A 23,622-nucleotide genomic window follows, 5' to 3' on the forward strand; every position below is an offset into this window, starting at 1 on the left:
TTGACCTTATCTCTTTGAATTAAAGTAAATAAAAGTCAAGTGTGACCAAAAAATTAATCACGCGCATGAACAAAAAAACTCGCTCCACTAAGAGCGAAAAATGACGTCAGACATGCAATTCAGTTGAAATTGCATGAACGAATGAACAAAAAGTGGCTGTGACGTCATATGGTCGTAACAAAAATCATGACGACGAAATAAAAAAAACATAGCAGGACAAGTCCTGACGAACAATTCAAAGAATTTTCATTGACTAAACAGAAAAACTAGACCTAGAATGGACTATGAGTGAATTGAGAAAACCATTTTTAAAAAATCAGATAAAAAATAAGAAAAACATCAATGTCAAAATGCCGCATGTGAACAAAAAAACCACTAGCGAGAAATGAAATTTTCATTCAAACAAAAAACTAGGCCTTGAATGAGCTGTGAATGGATTGCGAAAACCATTTCTAAAAAAATCCGATCCAAAAAATCGAAAAAACAGTAAAAATCAGAGTGAAATTGCCGCATGTGAACAAAAAACCACTACCGAGAAACCGAATTTTTGTTCAAACACAATTTTGGCACTCTACTTTAAAATTAGAGCGAAAAAAATTCACGCCGCAAAACCATTCGCTTTTTCGCTCTATTTCCCGTTTCGGCGTGACCAAAATCACTACTCCAATTTGACTTCAAAAATCATGAAAATGTGTGAACAGATCTTTAAAAAAAAACATAGCCGGAAGAATTCCGGAAGCGACTCGAATCACCAAAGCTTCACAAAAAGCTGAAGCCATTAGCTTTTGTATTAAACCATTAACTCATTACCTGCCCGGGTCTGATCTAAAAATCGGTGAAATTTAGACCACTGTCACCAAGAGAAAGAAAATGCAGCAAAACTTTATTATTGAAAACGTTTGGTAACGTTAAAAAAGTCTGAAATTTTTAGGATGGTCGAAAAACTGATAGCCTGACAAAGCTGACAGGGCCATCAATTGCCTTCAGATAATTATTGATACTAATCTCAAAAAGATCGCGATAGCAAACGGCAGATAAATACTTTTCAAAAAAGATAGGAAAGTCAAAATTATTCAAAAAAGAGTGCTCAAACTTAAGAATCAGAGAACCACTACAATTAGATTTCTAATCACGGCAATTTAGACAAAAATAATACATGATTCTTCCTTGTTGTATATATGCTAGACAACATGATTTCATACTAATTCAAAAATTAAATTAATCATAGAAAAACAAAAGCAACAGAATAATATTCAAAGGCAAAAAATTGTCTAAAAACAATACCAAAACCGGAAGAAAATTGCAATGAATAGGAATAAGTAGAAATGTTGGAAAAGACCTTCTAGCAAACTCCCAGTACTGCTTTATTTTGAATTAAATCAATTGCAAACCGAAGAAACCAAGATCTAAGAAAAAGCTGAATTCATTCAATTTTTTAACAACTGAAAATCAATATAACGAAAATAAAAGTAGGTGCCAGGACAAAACTAGAATGATACAAACGAGAATGTGAAGAATATGGACACAATGTTAGGAACACCGTAACAAAAAGACCAATTCTTGATTTTTGAAAGTTAAAAATCAAATTTAAAAAAATCAAGAAAAACGAGTACATTTCATTGATCAGCATTCGAGACATAGAAAAGACAACGAGTCATTCGAGACAAAAATCCAACTTGCTCAAGAGAAAAAAAAACAAGAAAAAGCAGAATTCAGACATGCGAAACATTGAAACATTTTGCAAAAAAGTGGTCAAAAAATATTTAAGACTGTATTTATGAAAAAAATTTATCTGTTTTTTCAAAAACTTCACACCAAAAAATGATTGCATTTTTATTGAAACAAAATTAAAGTCCCTCATGTTCCCCAAAATACTATTTCTAGTAATTAAAAGCAAAATACGCAAAAAACTGAAAAAAATTGGCAACAAAACTACGAAAATCGGATTAGCAAATGTACAATTTTATGAAACAAATTACATCGAGGTAGAAAGAGGCATTGCGTATATGAATTATCAAAGGGAAGTTGCCATATTAACTGATTTTTGACAAAAAAACAGCGAAAGATCCAAAAATGAAGAAATTAATAGAAAAAAAAAGCCAAAAATTAACTAAAAAATCAAGAAATATGTGCCAATTTCGCATTTGAAACGCAATTTCAGGCTATGCAAAATACTGTGCTATCAATTTCCGGGGTTTACATTTCAACATAGCATCGATTAAAAATTATTTATACAAAAAACCAAATTACAAGCAAAAAAACTAGGCCACTTAGACGAAAAAACGGCTAAAAATGGTTATCTATATGTGCCATTCAGTCAAAAACTACTTTTCAATGTCAAAAAGTCATTCACTAAACTCAGCGCATGATCAAAAAACTTCTCTCACTCAGAAAAAATTAGTTCACACTGCAATTTTACTCGCTTTCGCTTTTAGGTCAAAACATCGTCTGAACGAATAGTACTTCCGGTAAAAAAAAACCTTAAGAAAACCAATACTCCTCTTCGAGTCGTAAAAAGACAGCGCCCCAATACAATTCAAATTCTTTGAATTGCAAAAAACCAAGAGAAGGCCAATAATAGCCCCAGCTATCGCTGTGCGGCTATTAAACAGTTACATCAGAGGCCTCATAATAATAAGGCTTTCATTAAGGGGAAATTTAGTCTTCACCGGTAATTTGTCCAATTTTTTGCAATCAAAGGCCAATATTCGTTCGAAAACAATAAATCTCGCACAAATAAAAAAGCCGTTCGCGGTTAATTTTAAAGCCAATGTTTCATTTGCAAGCGTTTGATTGAAAAAGAATGTTTTCAATCTTCTGTGAAAGCCGCAGAAATAAAATCACGTCTCCAAATCTCCGTACAAATCAGAATGCAGAGAAAATTTTTCCGAACTAATTTATCACTATCATGACAAATTTATCACAACAAATGAATCTCGTTTATCACAACAAATGAATCGATTAAAGGCATTTAAACGCCCCCTTCTTAATCCTGTCCTTGATTTGTAGATATCTCAAATGCGTTCAAATGCCTCCTTCTTTATTCTGTCCTTGATATCTCTTTGAACAACTCTCAATCAACGCCTCGGTAGTAAGCTGGCTTACTGGGGTACGCAACGTAAGCTGGCTTACTGGGGTACGCAACGTAAGCTGGCTTACTGGGGTACGCAACGTAAGCTGGCTTACTGGGGTACGCAACGGAAGGAGGACATCTGGGTGTTACTGAGTTTGCAACGGTTGGGGGCACAAAAATTTTTAAATTCTTTTTTATAATTTTTTCACGTTTTGACAAGCCAAACGCCAAAAACTACAAAGATTCGCAAAATCTTGGCATTTCAGTTTATATCAATAGATGCCAACACGCATCTGAACATCTCGGTTGGTCCACAATCTTGTCTTTAGCAGATTCATGCTTAATTGATTCATATAATGGGAGGCACTTGGGAGCTCCTCAATAAAGAAAAGCCTGTTTATCGAATGAAGATGGTGTCAGCGTAGGATGCGTCGCTTTTCTCATTCATTTTCTCGGCTATGCGCTTCATCACTTTGCAGACCGCTGGGCCTGCACCACCGGTGCTGGCAAAGACAAGAGGAGCATAGCTACTACCCTCTACTTCAAGAACTCTTTGCCCGTATTTGAATTTTTTCAAGGTTTCGTGATATTTGTATGCTTCATTGATTTGTTTGAGACAATACTTACCATGCGGGTTGAATATCTGCACGTCAAAGAAGGTCCTTCAGGTTCAATTTTGACATCGTAGGAAAACTCGTCTAGCATCTTACTAAAAAGTCGGGATTTCATTGTGTCGCATGTGAGTGTATCCCACTTTGAGCATTGAGACGGTGATTTCTCCCCCCCATGTCCATTGAGAAGATTTCTCTAGTTCCCAATTGTATCCCAACGGTAATACATCTCTGAATTCCTCCTTGTTCATCTTAAAAATGTATTTCATAATAGGCATGACGTTTAGCCAGCTTCAAGCACCTCGTTCTGAAGCAAGCGCTTGTTCGTACTGAAACCTTTCCCATGCGTCTTTGATGATATTCGTTTTGGCATCATTCAACCCTTCTTTAGGCATTTTTAATGTCGCTCACAATTCGATCTTGATTTAGTTCTGTTACTGTTGCATCATGATGTTCGAGTGGTTTGGAAACCATCATCGACCAATTATATTCGTCTTCATGCTTTTCAAATTTTGAATGAGAAGATCACCGTCGCGCTCTGAGTTATCTACCAGTGATCTTTCTGTGATGAATGGTATGAGTTGTTCTCTTACAGCGGACTCAATCATGTTGTGAAGATGTTCGACATTCGGTGTCGTTCGGAACAAAAACTGGAGTTTTCAATAGTATCCCTTTGGTAAAAACAAACATATGCATTTTGTAGCGATATTTTGGCAATTTACTAAGTTTCGTGATTATCTTGGAGTATTCTTGTGAATTCATTGGAGCTATTGCTGTCCCCTATGACTGAACCTAGCACTCGTATTCCCATGACAATTTCAACTTGCGTGATATCGGAAATCGGTTTCGCTTCCAACGCGTTCGCGCTTTTCACAATCAACTGGCACTTAGGTTGGTTCACAAAATATCCAAACGCTTCGGAATGCTCTACGAGTATATCGAATAGACTTCTTAGCTCAATTGTATTCGAGTGGACTTCTTAATTGTATTCCGTTTTTCAACAAAAAGTTGCTGTATAACGGGTCTTCTCTCTTTCTCATCAAAATCTTTCAAAGTATGAAAAGCCTCTATTGTAAACAGATAAATAACAAAGTCAAATGATCAGACTATCAAGCCACAAACATCGAAAGAAGACCAGCAGTACCCAATAACAAACTATTTGAGAGAAAATGAACGCACCTTTCAATAAATCTGCAATTAATTGGAATAAAAAATTTTAAAACTAAGAAAAAGAACAGAAAAAGAAGTGTAATTAGACGCTTCAACTTAAATATTTGACCGTGATAAACTGTTCGGTTGTGATTCATATAAAAATAGTAATAGAGAATTCGGTTATGTTTCCCGGGGCTTCAATTTGTGCCCCTGTGTCAGTCCAGTTTCAGTTGTCTCGAGTTTTTCCAATTGTTACAATTGTCACATCTGCAAATTATACGCCAAGAGCATTTGTTTGTTAGACTGAATTGAGTTGTGAACAAGTGCCAGCATGCTTTTGTGATAGTGTGTGTTTAATTTGCCTCTAAATTTTTGAATGTTGCTATTTTCAACGTTGTACAGTTGTTTCGTTTGGTGGAAGAAGTTTCATCGGATTTGACTAGTCGCTTATTTTTCAATTTTCAGTTCACCTCCACAATGTTGCCTTGTCCTCTCGTCTTCGAGGGCTTTAAAATTTGCTCGAATGTCATACTCATTACGTGTAATAGCTAGGAATAGATCATGCAGTTCAACGTATGTATGTTCAACGTACGTGACAATGGAGGAGATATAGGCTAATGAGACGTTCTTTGTAACTTTGAAGTGAACTTCCTAGAATCCATTTAGTGGCCATGATCTGAAATTTTTCAATTTTGTACATGTTGGTGCGGTTTGGCACCCATACTTGTGAGCAGTACGTCAGCATTGGAACAATATAACCAGTATAGCCGTTCATTTTGTTTGATGTTGGGCTGATTGCTGACATATTTTGTTTTATTTGGAAAAAAGCACTAGTCGCTTTTTGCACTGTGGTTGCCGTTGTCTTGCCATGAGAGGTTTGATGTAATTATTAAACCAAGGTCTTTTTGGGGTTCACTTGGTTTGATTTCCTGGTCATACATAGATGTCGTGAGCTTACGACTAACATTTAACAATTTGCATTTGTTCGCATTTAACTGCAAAATGCGAAATACTGTGCTATCAATTTCCGGGGTTTACATTTCAACATAGCATCGATTAAAAATTATTTATACAAAAAACCAAATTACAAGCAAAAAAACTAGGCCACTTAGACGAAAAAACGGCTAAGAATGGTTATCTATATGTGCCATTCAGTCAAAAACTACTTTTCAATGTCAAAAAGTCATTCACTAAACTCAGCGCATGATCAAAAAACTTCTCTCACTCAGAAAAAATTAGTTCACACTGCAATTTTACTCGCTTTCGCTTTTAGGTCAAAACATCGTCTGAACGAATAGTACTTCCGGTAAAAAAAAACCTTAAGAAAACCAATACTCCTCTTCGAGTCGTAAAAAGACAGCGCCCCAATACAATTCTAATTCTTTGAATTGCAAAAAACCAAGAGAAGGCCAATAATAGCCCCAGCTATCGCTGTGCGGCTATTAAACAGTTACATCAGAGGCCTCATAATAATAAGGCTTTCATTAAGGGGAAATTTAGTCTTCACCGGTAATTTGTCCAATTTTTTGCAATCAAAGGCCAATATTCGTTCGAAAACAATAAATCTCGCACAAATAAAAAAGCCGTTCGCGGTTAATTTTAAAGCCAATGTTTCATTTGCAAGCGTTTGATTGAAAAAGAATGTTTTCAATCTTCTGTGAAAGCCGCAGAAATAAAATCACGTCTCCAAATCTCCGTACAAATCAGAATGCAGAGAAAATTTTTCCCAACTAATTTATCACTATCATGACAAATTTATCACAACAAATGAATCTCGTTTATCACAACAAATGAATCGATTAAAGGCATTTAAACGCCCCCTTCTTAATCCTGTCCTTGATTTGTAGATATCTCAAATGCGTTCAAATGCCTCCTTCTTTATTCTGTCCTTGATATCTCTTTGAACAACTCTCAATCAACGCCTCGGTAGTAAGCTGGCTTACTGGGGTACGCAACGTAAGCTGGCTTACTGGGGTACGCAACGTAAGCTGGCTTACTGGGGTACGCAACGTAAGCTGGCTTACTGGGGTACGCAACGGAAGGAGGACATCTGGGTGTTACTGAGTTTGCAACGGTTGGGGGCACAAAAATTTTTAATTTCTTTTTTATAATTTTTTCACGTTTTGACAAGCCAAACGCCAAAAACTACAAAGATTCGCAAAATCTTGGCATTTCAGTTTATATCAATAGATGCCAACACGCATCTGAACATCTCGGTTGGTCCACAATCTTGTCTTTAGCAGATTCATGCTTAATTGATTCATATAATGGGAGGCACTTGGGAGCTCCTCAATAAAGAAAAGCCTGTTTATCGAATGAAGATGGTGTCAGCGTAGGATGCATCGCTTTTCTCATTCATTTTCTCGGCTATGCGCTTCATCACTTTGCAGACCGCTGGGCCTGCACCACCGGTGCTGGCAAAGACAAGAGGAGCATAGCTACTACCCTCTACTTCAAGAACTCTTTGCCCGTATTTGAATTTTTTCAAGGTTTCGTGATATTTGTATGCTTCATTGATTTGTTTGAGACAATACTTACCATGCGGGTTGAATATCTGCACGTCAAAGAAGGTCCTTCAGGTTCAATTTTGACATCGTAGGAAAACTCGTCTAGCATCTTACTAAAAAGTCGGGATTTCATTGTGTCGCATGTGAGTGTATCCCACTTTGAGCATTGAGACGGTGATTTCTCCCCCCCATGTCCATTGAGAAGATTTCTCTAGTTCCCAATTGTATCCCAACGGTAATACATCTCTGAATTCCTCCTTGTTCATCTTAAAAATGTATTTCATAATAGGCATGACGTTTAGCCAGCTTCAAGCACCTCGTTCTGAAGCAAGCGCTTGTTCGTACTGAAACCTTTCCCATGCGTCTTTGATGATATTCGTTTTGGCATCATTCAACCCTTCTTTAGGCATTTTTAATGTCGCTCACAATTCGATCTTGATTTAGTTCTGTTACTGTTGCATCATGATGTTCGAGTGGTTTGGAAACCATCATCGACCAATTATATTCGTCTTCATGCTTTTCAAATTTTGAATGAGAAGATCACCGTCGCGCTCTGAGTTATCTACCAGTGATCTTTCTGTGATGAATGGTATGAGTTGTTCTCTTACAGCGGACTCAATCATGTTGTGAAGATGTTCGACATTCGGTGTCGTTCGGAACAAAAACTGGAGTTTTCAATAGTATCCCTTTGGTAAAAACAAACATATGCATTTTGTAGCGATATTTTGGCAATTTACTAAGTTTCGTGATTATCTTGGAGTATTCTTGTGAATTCATTGGAGCTATTGCTGTCCCCTATGACTGAACCTAGCACTCGTATTCCCATGACAATTTCAACTTGCGTGATATCGGAAATCGGTTTCGCTTCCAACGCGTTCGCGCTTTTCACAATCAACTGGCACTTAGGTTGGTTCACAAAATATCCAAACGCTTCGGAATGCTCTACGAGTATATCGAATAGACTTCTTAGCTCAATTGTATTCGAGTGGACTTCTTAATTGTATTCCGTTTTTCAACAAAAAGTTGCTGTATAACGGGTCTTCTCTCTTTCTCATCAAAATCTTTCAAAGTATGAAAAGCCTCTATTGTAAACAGATAAATAACAAAGTCAAATGATCAGACTATCAAGCCACAAACATCGAAAGAAGACCAGCAGTACCCAATAACAAACTATTTGAGAGAAAATGAACGCACCTTTCAATAAATCTGCAATTAATTGGAATAAAAAATTTTAAAACTAAGAAAAAGAACAGAAAAAGAAGTGTAATTAGACGCTTCAACTTAAATATTTGACCGTGATAAACTGTTCGGTTGTCATTCATATAAAAATAGTAATAGAGAATTCGGTTATGTTTCCCGGGGCTTCAATTTGTGCCCCTGTGTCAGTCCAGTTTCAGTTGTCTCAAGTTTTTCCAATTGTTACAATTGTCACATCTGCAAATTATACGCCAAGAGCATTTGTTTATTAGACTGAATTGAGTTGTGAACAAGTGCCAGCATGCTTTTGTGATAGTGTGTGTTTAATTTGCCTCTAAATTTTTGAATGTTGCTATTTTCAACGTTGTACAGTTGTTTCGTTTGGTGGAAGAAGTTTCATCGGATTTGACTAGTCGCTTATTTTTCAATTTTCAGTTCACCTCCACAATGTTGCCTTGTCCTCTCGTCTTCGAGGGCTTTAAAATTTGCTCGAATGTCATACTCATTACGTGTAATAGCTAGGAATAGATCATGCAGTTCAACGTAGTGACAATGGAGGAGATATAGGCTAATGAGACGTTCTTTGTAACTTTGAAGTGAACTTCCTAGAATCCATTTAGTGGCCATGATCTGAAATTTTTCAATTTTGTACATGTTGGTGCGGTTTGGCACCCATACTTGTGAGCAGTACGTCAGCATTGGAACAATATAACCAGTATAGCCGTTCATTTTGTTTGATGTTGGGCTGATTGCTGACATATTTTGTTTTATTTGGAAAAAAGCACTAGTCGCTTTTTGCACTGTGGTTGCCGTTGTCTTGCCATGAGAGGTTTGATGTAATTATTAAACCAAGGTCTTTTTGGGGTTCACTTGGTTTGATTTCCTGGTCATACATAGATGTCGTGAGCTTACGACTAACATTTAACAATTTGCATTTGTTCGCATTTAACTGCATTTCATTCTCTCGGTACTAGTCTTCAATATTTTTTGCGCTTCTGTCCAGTTTTGCCTCATCATGGACAATGAGCTTATAGTCGTCTGCAAATTCAAAACCTCCAATATGGGAGGATTGCATCTGGCAAGTCATTGATAAAAATTAAGAACTGTAGTGCTCCAGGTATGGAACCTCGTGGTACTCCGCTTGCTATCCAAACTTGAACAGCAATTTCCAATTTTGACAAATTGCTTTCCATCTTCTAAGGATGAGTGCAAGAGTAATAATATATTCCCTCCCACTTCAAAACTTTCGAGTTTCTTAATGAGAAGGTGATGTACTATATCAAAAGCTTTTGCAAAATCGAAGTATTGTCCCAGGGGCCACTGAGGCATTACCAAATTAGGCAGTAGTTATGGCGAATAATGTTTAGTTTGACGCTGAAGTACACTACTTTACCTACTAAACTTACCGGCGCAGGTAATTATTAAGGGTTTTCGTGTAGTTGAAATAGCTCAATTGTCGGCTGAAAGGTGTACTTATTTTTACGTCGGCCAATTGACTGGCCACGAGTTCTTTTGCCAACACTTGCATGTGAATATCTAAAAAGGGAGCTAGGAATCAGAGCCGAATGAGAAAAGATGAGAATCAGAGCCCAATGCGAGAAGATGAGAATCAGAGCCGAATGCAGGCTCCGTGAATGGGACGTTTTGATGCCAACCCTCTTCCCTCGAGCTGCTAGGACTTGGTCTTGGGTACTTCTTGTACCAAATATATAGACGAGGGTCAAGTACAGGGTTGTGTACACAACTATCGAGGTGCTAAACTGCTAGATCTCTGATGTTATCAATCAATACCCAAATCAGAAACTGAACACTGTTGTAGTAATTGCTGGCTTCAATGATCACCGTAGTAGTATTGAAACTTTCATAGAGCATTGGAAATTCCTCATTCAGCTCATTATTGTTAAATTTAGCCCAAATAATTTGATTGTTCCCAAAGTTATACCCACCAGCTGTAATCGCCTAATAAATAAGAAAATCAGTGCCCTTAGCTACGCTTTGTATATTCTTGTGCCTTAAAGCTCTTTATTGTTTCACCCTCATTTAGGAATGTTCTTGAACCTAACCTGTTCTGTAAAGACACCCTACACTTCTCCTTTCATGGAAACCATGTTTTCACTATTATTCTGTTTAACAATACTGTATCATTCAATACTTTAAATATCGTTGCTGCTATTACTCTCCTGTAATTAACTTAATCTAGTCACCCTAAGTGCAGCCCTCCCGACTCCTAGCCCGTAGCCTGATGGCTGATCAAACCCATTGTCCACTCTGCAAGGGTCCCCTACGTAGGGGAGGCGTCTGGTGTCATATGTGTTATAAATATTTTCACGTAAAATGTAGTGGCCTAGCCACAGCGAAGAGTGGACCGAAAACTTCAGCTGCAAAAGCTGCTCTGAGGTCACCAGAGCCAACAAAACAGCAATCGCAACGCCGGCACCACACAATGATTTGACCGCTCCCGACACTGCACTCATAGATCTTGCAACATCGCACGCCCCCGAACGTTCCGTCGCCGCACCATCGGATAATTTTTGGGATAAATTCCAGCCTCATCACGCGGTAACAGTGCGCGAAATATACCGCGAGGTCATCACATGGAAGCCCTCGTTCTCCACGCTCAGTAAGAACAAGACTGGGGAACAGTTCGCCGAAGCCCTTCACAGGGTCCTCTCCCCAATTGCCGTAGACACGGGTAGATCCGATATATCTCTAACCCTCTGTATAATACTTCCGCACTAACTCTCAGTCGAACAAAGAATACGGACGACGGATCGAACAATAATACCATCAAGCGTAGACTGCGTGCATGGCACAGCTGCAACTTCTCAGAACTCAGAATCAGTGCTAGGCCTGTCCTAAAGCATGCAATGAAGACTCATGGCAGTGCCGGGCCTTCAGGTCTCGATGCCGATGACTGGCGTAGACTACTTTCTGCTTTCGGACAGATCTTCACGAACCTGTACAAGTTTGTTGCCAAGTTTGCTAAGAGGCTCCCACGTCCATAATACCACCAGATGATTTGACTGCATACAATGGTTGTCGACTTGTGGCTCTGGATAAATGTCCAGGTGTGATACCTATTGGTGTTGAAGTAATGCGTCGCATCACCGGACGCATAATCGTCGACTGAATCAGGCAAGATCTAACATCCCTCCGTGGAAACATGCAGCTGTGCCTGGGCCAGAAATTCGGCATAGAACATGCCATACATTCGCGTCGCCACAGTTTTGATGATCCTGAAAAGGAAGCAATTCTACTAATTGATGCTCAAAACGCATTTAATGTGCTCAATAGACGAACAGCATTAGAGAACGTGAAAGCCTTATGCCCATAATTGCATGTTGCCTTACAAAATTCCTATAGCCATCCGTCTCAACTCAACATCGGTTAGTCGACCATTCTGTTTCAGGAAGGTACGACACAAGGTGATCCCCTTGCGATGACAATGTATGGAATCGCAATCCTACCCCTAATATCAAGACTTCACAATGACTCCCTGACACAAAAATGGTATACTGATGATGGTAGCGTCGTCGGTAAGTTGAAAGATATCAGGGCACTCTTCGACAAGCTCACTCAGCTTGGTCCCAAGTATGGTTATCTTGTCAATCCTCCGAAGTGTCAAATGATAATTAAGCCAGGAGGCGAGCGCCAAGCGTCAACTGAGTTTGCAGGCACAAATGTGGAAATCAAGCAGGGTGCTCGAGTCCTGGGATTAGTAATCGGTAGCTCTGAGGCCAGTAAAAATTTCCTGAAAGATGCGGAAATTAAATACACAAAAAGTTTGGACAGACTTGGTCAGTTTGCTCTCACCTCTCCCCAGAATGCCTATGCATGTTTTACAAGGGGGTTCAACAGAAGTTAAGCTTCCTCTCGCGTACTACAACCTCCATGGACGGGGTTCTGGACAAAGTAGAGGAGCGGCTTGGCCGAGTCATACCGAACATCGTCGGCAAAGAAATAATCCAAGAGGAAAGATAACTTTTTTCTCTCCCTATCAGAATGGGTGGGCTTAACATCGCCCTCCCACGAGATCATCATAAAAATCTTGAGAAATCAATTGAACTCTCAACTCCGTTGGCGTCATTTAATAATGATTCATTCGAAATTCAACAATGTGAATTAGAACAAACCAAGATCAGTCTCACACAGAAAGCAGACATGCAACGTGAACTCATCTCGAAAAAATCCAGAATCGAAAACAATCTACCAGAAATGAAGTATACCATCCAGCTGGCCTCGGAGAAAGGAGCATCTAGCTGGCTTAACGCGCTTCCGTTATCAAAACATGGTTTCGACCTCACGAAGACTGAGTTCTGCGATGGAATAGCACTTCGCTACACCTGGGAAGCGAAGAACACGCCAGCTATATGCCCATACGGGAAATAATTTAGCCTCACCCATGCCCTTCATTGCGCCAAAGGCGGGTATACGCACCTACGACACAACGAAATCAGAGACCTGATTGCAAACCTGATGGATGACGTTTTCCACGATGTCCAGATAGATCCAAAACTTCAGTCGCCCGATGGAGAAATTTTCTCGAGTAATTCCACCACTACTGATCATGACGCTCGACTGGACATCAAGGCAAACGGTCTGTGGGGCTCACGCTTTATTCGCACTTTCTTCGATGTGAAGTTTTTCAACCCTTTCAACCCTTCACGCTCAGTAAGAACAAGACAGGGGAACAGTTCGCCGAAGCCCTTCAGTTTCCTCTCCCTGATTGCCGTAGACACGGATAGATCCGATATATCTCTAACCCTCTGTATGATACTTCCGCACTTAACTCTCAGTCGAACAAAGAATACGGACGATGGATCGAACAATAATACCATCAAGCGTAGACTGCGTGCATGGCACAGCTGCAACTTCTCAGAACTCAGAATCAGTGCTAGGCCTGTCCTAAAGCATGCAATGAAGACTCATGGCAGTGCCGGGCCTTCAGGTCTCGATGCCGATGACTGGCGTAGACTACTTTCTGCTTTCGGACAGATTTTCACGAACCTGTGCAAGTTTGTTGCCAAGTTTGCTAAGAGGCTGCCACGTCCATAATACCACCAGATGATTTGACAGCATACAATGGTTGTCGACTTGTGGCTCTGGATAAATGTCCAGGTGTGAGACCTATTGGTATTGAAGTAATGCGTCGCATCACCGGACGCATAATCGTCGACTGAATCAGGCAAGATCTAACATCCCTCCGTGGAAACATGCAGCTGTGCCTGGGGCAGAAATTCGGCAGAGAACATGACATACATTCGCTTCGCCACAGTTTTGTTGATCCTGAAAAGGAAGCAATTCTACTAATTGATGCCAAAAACGCATTTAATGTGCTCAATAGACGAACAGCATTAGAGAACGTGAAAGCCTTATGCCCATAATTGCATGTTGCCTTACAAAATTCCTATAGCCATCCGTCTCAACTCTACATCGGTTAGTCGACCATTCTGTTTCAGGAAGGTACGACACAAGGTGATCCCCTTGCGATGGCAATGTATGGAATCGCAATCCTACCCCTAATATCAAGACTTCACAATGACTCCCTGACACAAAAATGGTATACTGATGATGGTAGCGTCGTCGGTAAGTTGAAAGATATCAGGGCACTCTTCGACAAGCTCACTCAGCTTGGTCCCAAGTATGGATATCTTGTCAATCCTCCGAAGTGTCAAATGAAAATTAAGCCAGGAGGCGAGCGCCAAGCGTCAACTGAGTTTGCAGGCACAAAAGTGGAAATCACGCAGGGCGCTCGAGTCCTGGGATCAGTAATCGGTAGCTCTGAGGCCAGTAAAAATTTCCTGAAAGATGCGGAAATTAAATACACAAAAAGTTTGGAAAGACTTGGTCAGTTTGCTCTCACCTCTCCCCAGAATGCCTATGCATGTTTTACGAAGGGGGTTCAACAGAAGTTGAGCTTCCTCTCGCGTACTAGACCCTCCATGGACGGGGTTCTGGACAAGGTAGAGGAGCGGCTTGGCTGAGTCATACCGAACATCGTCGGCAAAGAAATAATCCAAGAGGAAAGATAACTTTTTTCTCTCCCTCTCAGAATGGGTGGGCTTAACATCGCCCTCCCACGAGATCTTCATAAAATCTTGAGAAATCAATTGAACTCTCAACTCCGTTGGCGTCATTAAATAATGATTCATTCGAAATTCAACAATGTGAATTAGAACAAACCAAGATCAGTCTCAGACAGAAAGCAGACATGCAACGTGAACTCATCTCGAAAAAATCCAGAATCGAAAACAATCTACCAGAAATGAAGTATACCATCCAGCTGGCCTCGGAGAAAGGAGCATCTAGCTGGCTTAACGCGCTTCCGTTATCAAAACATGGTTTCGACCTCACGAAGACTGAGTTCTGCGATGGAATAGCACTTCGCTACACCTGAGAAGCGAAGAACACGCCAGCTATATGCCCATACGGGAAAGAATTTAGCCTCACCCATGCCCTTCATTGCGCCAAAGGCGGGTAAACGCACCTACGACACAACGAAATCAGAGACCTGTTTGCAAACCTGATGGATGACGTTTGCCACGATGTCCAGATAGAGCCAAAACTTCAGTCGCCCGATGGAGAAATTTTCTCGAGTAATTCCACCACTACTGATCATGACGCTCGACTGGACATCAAGGCGAACGGTCTGTGGGGCTCCCGCTTTATTCGCACTTTCTTCGATGTGAAGTTTTTCAACCCTTTCAACCCTTCACGCTCAGTAAGAACAAGACAGGGGAACAGTTCGCCGAAGCCCTTCAGTTTCCTCTCCCTGATTGCCGTGGACACGGATAGATCCGATATATATCTAACCCTCTGTATGATACTTCCGCACTTAACTCTCAGTCGAACAAAGAATACGGACGATGGATCGAACAATAATACCATCAAGCGTAGACTGCGTGCATGGCACAGCTGCAACTTCTCAGAACTCAGAATCAGTGCTAGGCCTGTCCTAAAGCATGCAATGAAGACTCATGGCAGTGCCGGGCCTTCAGGTCTCGATGCCGATGACTGGCGTAGACTACTTTCTGCTTTCGGACAGATCTCCACGAACCTGTGCAAGTTTGTTGCCAAGTTTGCTAAGAGGCTGCCACGTCCATAATACCACCAGATGATTTGACTGCATACAATGGTTGTCGACTTGTGGCTCTGGATAAATGTCCAGGTGTGAGACCTATTGGTATTGAAGTAATGCGTCGCATCACCGGACGCATAATCGTCGACTGAATCAGGCAAGATCTAACATCGCTCCGTGGAAACATGCAACTGTGCCTGGGCCAGAAATTCGGCATAGAACATGCCATACATTCGCTTTGCCACAGTTTTGATGATCCTGAAAAGGAAGCAATTCTACTAATTGATGCCAAAAACGCATTTAATGTGCTCACTAGTCGAACAGCATTAGAGAACGTGAAAGCCTTATGTCCATCATTTCATGTTGCCTTACAAAATTCCTATAGCCATCCGTCTCAACTCTACCTCGGTTAGTCGACCATTCTGTCTCAGGAAGGTACGACACAAGGTGATCCCCTTGCGATGGCAATGTATGGAATCGCAATCCTACCCCTAATATGAAGACTTCACAATGACTCCCTGACACAAAAATGGTATGCTGATGATGGTAGCGTCGTCGGTAAGTTGAAAGATATCAGGGCACTCTTCGACAAGCTCACTCAGCTTGGTCCCAAGTATGGATATCTTGTCAATCCTCCGAAGTGTCAGTTGATAATTAAGCCAGGAGGCGAGCGCCAAGCGTCATCTGAGTTTGCAGGCACAAATGTGGAAATCACGCAGGGCGCTCGAGTCCTGGGATCAGTAATCGGTAGCTCTGAGGCCAGTAAAAATTTCCTGAAAGATGCGGAAATTAAATACACAAAAAGTTTGGACAGACTTGGTCAGTTTGCTCTCACCTCTCCCCAGAATGTCTATGCATGTTTTACGAAGGGGCCTCAACAGAAGTTGAGCTTCCTCTCGTGTACTACACCCTTCATGGACGGGGTTCTGGACAAGGTAGAGGAGCGGCTTGGCCGAGTCATACCGAACATCGTCGGCAAAGAAATAATCCAAGAAGAAAGATAACTTTTTTCTCTCCCTCTCAGAATGTGTGGACTTAACATCGCCCTCCCACGAGATCTTCATAAAAATCTTGAGAAATCAATTGAACTCTCAACTCCGTTGGCGTCATTTAATAATGATTCATTCGAAATTCAACAATATGAATTAGAACAAACAAAGATCAGTCTCAGACAGAAAGCAGACATGCAACGTGAACTCATCTCGAAAAAATCCAGAATCGAAAACAATCTACCAGAAATGAAGTATACCATCCAGCTGGCCTCGGAGAAAGGAGCATCTAGCTGGCTTAACGCGCTTCCGTTATCAAAACATGGTTTCGACCTCACGAAGACTGAGTTCTGCGATAGAATAGCACTTCGCTACACCTGGGAAGCGAATAACACGCCAGCTATATGCCCATACGGGAAAGCATTTAGCCTCACCCATGCCCTTCATTGCGCCAAAGGCGGGTATACGCACCTACGACACAGCGAAATCAGAGACCTGTTTGCAAACCTGATGGATGACGTTTGCCACGATGTCCAGATAGAGCCAAAACTTCAGTCGCCCGATGGAGAAATTTTCTCGAGTAATTCCACCACTACTGATCATGACGCTCGACTGGACATCAAGGCAAACGGTCTGTGGGGCTCCCGCTTTATTCGCACTTTCTTCGATGTGAAGTTTTTCAACCCTTTCAACCCTTCACGCTCAGTAAGAACAAGACAGGGGAACAGTTCGCCGAAGCCCTTCAGTTTCCTCTCCCTGATTGCCGTAGACACGGATAGATCCGATATATCTCTAACCCTCTGTATGATACTTCCGCACTTAACTCTCAGTCGAGCAAAGAATACGGAAGATGGATCGAACAATAATACCATCAAGCGTAGACTGCGTGCATGGCACAGTTGCAACTTCTCAGAACTCAGAATCAGTGCTAGGCCTGTCCTAAAGCATGCAATGAAGACTCATGGCAGTGCCGGGCCTTCAGGTCTCGATGCCGATGACTGGCGTAGACTACTTTCTGCTTTCGGACAGATCTCCACGAACCTGTGCAAGTTTGTTGCCAAGTTTGCTAAGAGGCTGCCACGTCCATAATACAGATGATTTGACTGCATACAATGGTTGTCGACTGGTAGCTCTGGATAAATGTCCAGGTGTGAGACCTATTGGTATTGATGTAATGCGTCGCATTACCGGACGCATAATCGTCGACTGAATCAGGCAAGATCTAACATCCCTCCGTGGAAACATGCAGCTGTGCCTGGGATAGAAATTCGGCATAGAACATGCCATACAATCGCTTCGCCACAGTTTTGATGATCCTGAAAAGGAAGCAATTCTACTAATTGATGCCAAAAACGCATTTAATGTGCTCAATAGACGAACAGCATTAGAGAACGTGAAAACCTTATGCCCATCATTGCATGTTGCCTTACAAAATTCCTATAGCCATCCGTCTCAACTCTACATCGGTTAGTCGACCATTCTGTCTCAGGAAGGTACGACACAAGGTGATCCCCTTGCGATGGCTATGTATGGAATCGCAATCCTACCCCTAAAATCAAGACTTCAAAATGACTCCCTGAACTAATATCAGGGCACTCCGTGAACTCATATCAGGGCACTCTTCGACAAGCTCACTCAGCTTGGTCCCAAGTATGGATATCTTGTCAATCCTCCGAAGTGTCAGTTGATAATTAAGCCACGAGGCGAGCGCCAAGCGTCAACTGAGTTTGCAGGCACAAATGTGTAAATCACGCAGGGCGCTCGAGTCCTGGGATCAGTAATCGGTAGCTCTGAGGCCAGTAAAAATTTCCTGAAAGATGCGGAAATTAAATACACCAAAATTTTGGACAACTTGGTCAGTTTGCTCTCACCTCTCCCCAGAATGCCTATGCATGTTTTACGAAGGAGGTTCAACAGAAGTTGAGCTTTCTCTCGCGTACTACACCCTCCATGCACGGGGTTCTGGACAAGGTAGAGGAGCGGCTTGGCCGAGTCATACCGAACATCGTCGGCAAAATAATCCAAGAGGAAAGATAACTTTTTTCTCTCCCTCTCAGAATGGGTGGGCTTAACATCGCCCTCACACAAGATCTTCATAAAAATTTTGAGAAATCAATTGAACTCAGAAGAAAGCAGACATGCAACGTGAACTCATCTCGTAAAAATCCAGAATCGAAAACAACCTACCAGAAATGAAGTATACCATCCAGCTGGCCTCGGAGAAAGGAGCATCTAGCTGGCTTAACGCGCTTCCGTTATCAAAACATGGTTTCGACCTCACGAAGACTGAGTTCTGCGATGGAATAGCACTTCGCTACACCTGAGAAGCGAAGAACACGCCAGCTATATGCCCATACGGGAAAGAATTTAGCCTCACCCATGCCCTTCATTGCGCCAAAGGCGAGTAAACGCACCTACGACACAACGAAATCAGAGACCTGTTTGCAAACCTGATGGATGACGTTTGCCACGATGTCCAGATAGAGCCAAAACTTCAGTCGCCCGATGGAGAAATTTTCTCGAGTAATTCCACCACTACTGATCATGACGCTCGACTGGACATCAAGGCAAACGGTCTGTGGGGCTCCCGCTTTATTAGCACTTTCTTCGATGTGAAGTTTTTCAACCCTTCACGCTCAGTAAGAGCAAGACAGGGGAACAGTTCGCCGAAGCCCTTCACAGTGTCCTCTCCCCGATTGCCGTAGACACGGATAGATCCGATATATCTCTAACCCTCTGTATAATACTTCCGCACTTAACTCTCAGTCGAACAAAGAATACGGACGATGGATCGAACAATAATACCATCAAGCGTAGACTGCGTGCAGCTGTGTCTGGGCCAGAAATTCGAGATAGAACATTCGCTTCGCCACAGTTTTGATGATCCTGAAAAGGAAGCAATTCAACTAATTGATGCCAAAAACGCATTTAATGTGCTCAATAGACGAACAGCATTAGAGAACGTGAAAGCCTTATGCCCATCATTGCATGTTGCCTTACAAAATTCCTATAGCAATCCGCCTCAACTCTACATCGGTTAGTCGACCATTCTGTCTCAGGAAGGTACGACACAAGGTGATCCCCTTGCGATGGCAATGTATGGAATCGCAATCCTACCCCTAATATGAAGACATCACAATGACTCCCTGACACAAAAATGGTATGCTGATGATGGTAGCGTCGTCGGTAAGTTGAAAGATATCAGGGCACTCTTCGACAAGCTCACTCAGCTTGGTCCCAAGTATGGATATCTTGTCAATCCTCCGAAGTGTCAGTTGATAATTAAGCCAGGAGGCGAGCGCCAAGCGTCATCTGAGTTTGCAGGCACAAATGTGGAAATCACGCAGGGCGCTCGAGTCCTGGGATCAGTAATCGGTAGCTCTGAGGCCAGTAAAAATTTCCTGAAAGATGCGGAAATTAAATTCACAAAAAGTTTGGACAGACTTGGTCAGTTTGCTCTCACCTCTCCCCAGAATGCCTATGCATGTTTTACGAAGGGGGTTCAACAGAAGTTGAGCTTCCTCTCGTGTACTACACCCTTCATGGACGGGGTTCTGGACAAGGTAGAGGAGCGGCTTGGCCGAGTCATACCGAACATCGTCGGCAAAGAAATAATCCAAGAAGAAAGATAACGTTTTTCTCTCCCTCTCAGAATGTGTGGGCTTAACATCGCCCTCCCACGAGATCTTCATAAAATCTTGAGAAATCAATTGAACTCTCAACTCCGTTGGCGTCATTTAATAATGATTCATTCGCAATTCAACAATATGAATTAGAACAAACCAAGATCAGTCTCAGACAGAAAGCAGACATGCAACGTGAACTCATCTCGAAAAAATCCAGAATCGAAAAAAATCTACCAGAAATGAAGTATACCATCCAGCTGGCCTCGGAGAAAGGAGCATCTAGCTGGCTTAACGCGCTTCCGTTATCAAAACATGGTTTCGACCTCACGAAGACTGAGTTCTGCGATGGAATAGCACTTCGCTACACCTGGGAAGCGAATAACACGCCAGCTATATGCCCATACGGGAAAGAATTTAGCCTCACCCATGCCCTTCATTGCGCCAAAGGCGGGTATACGCACCTACGACACAACGAAATCAGAGACCTGTTTGCAAACCTGATGGATGACGTTTGCCACGATGTCCAGATAGAGCCAAAACTTCAGTCGCCCGATGGAGAAATTTTCTCGAGTAATTCGACCACTACTGATCATGACGCTCGACTGGACATCAAGGCAAACGGTCTGTGAGGGTCCCGCTTTATTCGCACTTTCTTCGATGTGAAGTTTTTCAACCCTCACGCGAAGAGCTGCCCTAAGACCATAAAAGATGCATACAAATATCACGAGAGCATCAAGCGAAATAAGGACGAAGAGCGAATCCGGGAAACCGAACACTGCAGTTCCAACGCACTGGTTTTTGCTTGCTCGGGCGGTGCTGGGCCATCAGCATCGCGCGTTATGAAACAACTCGCAACCAAGATCAGCGAAAAACGCGGAGAGCCATACGCCGACACTATAAGCTACATCCGAACGAAAATCAGCTTCGCACTTCTGAGGAGCTGTGTTCTCTGCTTGAGGGGATGTCGCTCCCTCAAGCCTCGTGTTCTCAGTGAGACTTCGATTAGCGCCGTCGTGGAGGAGGGAAGGCTGCACTGAGTGTATGGCTGCTTAACTTTAATTCCTTTGCTCATTCCTTGATATCCTATTTTTATTTTAATCCTTCCTTACCAGTTCCCTATGTGTGCTATTATATATATATATATATATATATATATATATATATATATATATATATATATATATTGGTGCTTTCCTCTCCACTTGCTAGTTATTTTTGTGACTGGGCCGTCTTTACACTGTCTGGAGGGGAACAGCTTGGAGTGCAGCATCCGGCTAAGTGCTACTCATCATCCATTATGTTCCGACCTGCATCCATCGTTGCCGGATGGTGTACACGGTCCTTTTTAATTGATTGTTAGTTTGATATATAGAATAACGCTGTTCTCTTTTAGAAACTGAATTCAACGCAATTTACAATTTTGTGAAAACGAAAGTTGTCACTCGGTCAGTTATTGGCGTAGTCAAATAATCTGATTGGTTTAAATTAAAGTACAACAAATGTAAGAAATGGTAAATTAATCCGTTGACGCCCCTTGATTATCTATGGTGTGTGGGCGGACTTCGCTCGCCGTCCTCTCCGTGGCCGCAAGCCCGTTATTGCAAAGGCGGATAGATCTTTGTTACGCTATTTTGAATTTTTCACAAAAAATTGCCACTAAATTAATGAGTTTAAGATCTATCAGAGCACGGGAAATATTTGGCTTTAAATCTCATCTTATGGCATTCTGCTCTGCGCCCGTTCCGTTCTACCAGCGTCCTCCGTAATAAACCAAAATGGAAAGTTGAAGACGCATGTGTCAGATTAGTGGAGAAAATTTTGAGACTGTTGCAGGGTTCATTTGAGGAATCAACAGGTTTATCTGCTTTCTACAGTAAATGTTTTCAGAAGAACTGCAAAAGGGTGTAAATATGAGACAAACGGAATTAATTTCACTCCACTGACCAGGGGTGGCGTGTATAGAGAGCATAGTAATAATTAAAGCAAGTAAATACCCCTGTCGATTCAGCTGACTGAAATAAATGTTGACTTGATGCTTTACGCCATTACAGAAGAATGAGATCAACAAGCTCATGAACTTACGTGAAATACAGCTCCACATCCGGAGACCGCTGTCTGATCAGCTGGAAAAGTATGCAACTTCCACTTGCTGTCTAAACCGATGAAAAAATAAGAGCATAGTTGGGAAATTCCAGCAATAAATCTTGCATTACACAAAATATAACTTTTAACTAACAGCAACAGCAATTTTATTGCTATTTCCACTCCACGTCACGGCCTCATTAATTCCAAGTTCGCGGAGGGACCTGAAAGACCTTGTGCAGCTGCTCAGTTTCGTAATTGGATGCAGCAGGACGACACTCAGATTTGTTTCAGAGAGAGCAGCTCCAAGCAGCCCGTCTGGCGAGAACTCGAAAGTTGTTACTCCAGATAGACTTCGGGTAGAACTTGGAGCACCACAAGGATACAACATGTCTCCACCCTCAAAAACGTTAAGTAGCGACAAGTATTTTTTTAGTCGATAATAAACTTGCGCTGTATCACTCTCATATTCCCTGTATCCCATTCAGGTAGCAAAAAACAAATTTTTTTTGCGGTGCATAAAAGAAATAGTTTTTATGTAATGAAGAAAACTACGCCGGAAAAATTAAACGAGGTCCGTTGCCATGAACAGTTTTCAGCGATAGATATGAAAAAACAAGAACAAATCCTTTTTTGCAACAATTAAATTAAAATTAAAACCATGCTGTTAAATACGCTTGAAACAAACAATACTTTTTTTTAATCATTCCATTACAATTTTAAAAAATCAATCAATTTTCAAAAGATTCATCCACAAATTTGCCAAGATTACAGCCAGCGAAGCACCCATTGCTAAACCGTCCAATTGAGTGTACCACATATTACACATAAAGTGAACATTCGTTACGGCTAGTCTCAAAATCCTCTTCATAGCTGACCTCGGAATCTCGAGAACCACGTCACTGCAGTAGAGTTCTTTAAGCGCAATTCCAATTGCCTCCTCAACAAGTACATTGGTGTACAAGCTTTTAACATCGAGAGATACAAATAGCTCATCTTCAACCAATTTGGTAGCCTCTCAAGCGGCTCTGGCATCTTTCGAGTTAGACTCAATATTTGCAACTGGTAACCTCTCAAAAAAGGGAAAGAGAAATTTATTGATGTTCTCGTAACTGCTACCGGGTGTTGACAGAACAGGCCGAGGAAGCGTACCCCTTATATGTACTTTAGCAAGCCCATAAAGCCTGGCCGGTTGCGATCCAGTTGTCCTGAGCCTGTCATAAGCATTTTCACTTACATTTCCGCTGTTTCATTAGTCGATGCAAACCGCTATTTATCAATTTCTCCGTTTTTATTGTCAGATCATC

The 23,622-nt window shown here is 41.6% G+C and overlaps 1 protein-coding gene across 7 annotated transcripts in view; it reads right to left on the reverse strand.

The window, feature by feature from the left end:
- LOC142336194 (guanine nucleotide exchange factor subunit RIC1-like) overlaps positions 1 to 22,741 on the reverse strand; it is a 221,025-nt gene extending 198,284 nt beyond the window's left edge. For 4 of the 7 annotated variants that reach the window (XM_075384844.1, XM_075384845.1, XM_075384841.1 and 1 more), the window contains exons 1-3: positions 22,470 to 22,741; positions 22,316 to 22,386; positions 22,228 to 22,245 (exon numbers count right to left, since the gene is read on the reverse strand). In XM_075384844.1, coding sequence (XP_075240959.1) covers positions 22,228 to 22,245; positions 22,316 to 22,386; positions 22,470 to 22,706 — 326 coding nt within the window. In that variant the 5' untranslated portion in view covers positions 22,707 to 22,741. The remainder of the gene's footprint in view (positions 1 to 22,227; positions 22,246 to 22,315; positions 22,387 to 22,469) is intronic. The other 3 variants (XM_075384847.1, XM_075384846.1, XM_075384842.1) reach the window with 1 other exon arrangement.
- Positions 22,742 to 23,622: the final 881 nt, after the last annotated feature.

Source organism: Convolutriloba macropyga, chromosome 3, assembly GCF_964194025.1.
Source record: "Convolutriloba macropyga chromosome 3, txConMacr16.3, whole genome shotgun sequence".
Lineage (NCBI taxonomy): Eukaryota > Metazoa > Xenacoelomorpha > Acoela > Convolutidae > Convolutriloba > Convolutriloba macropyga.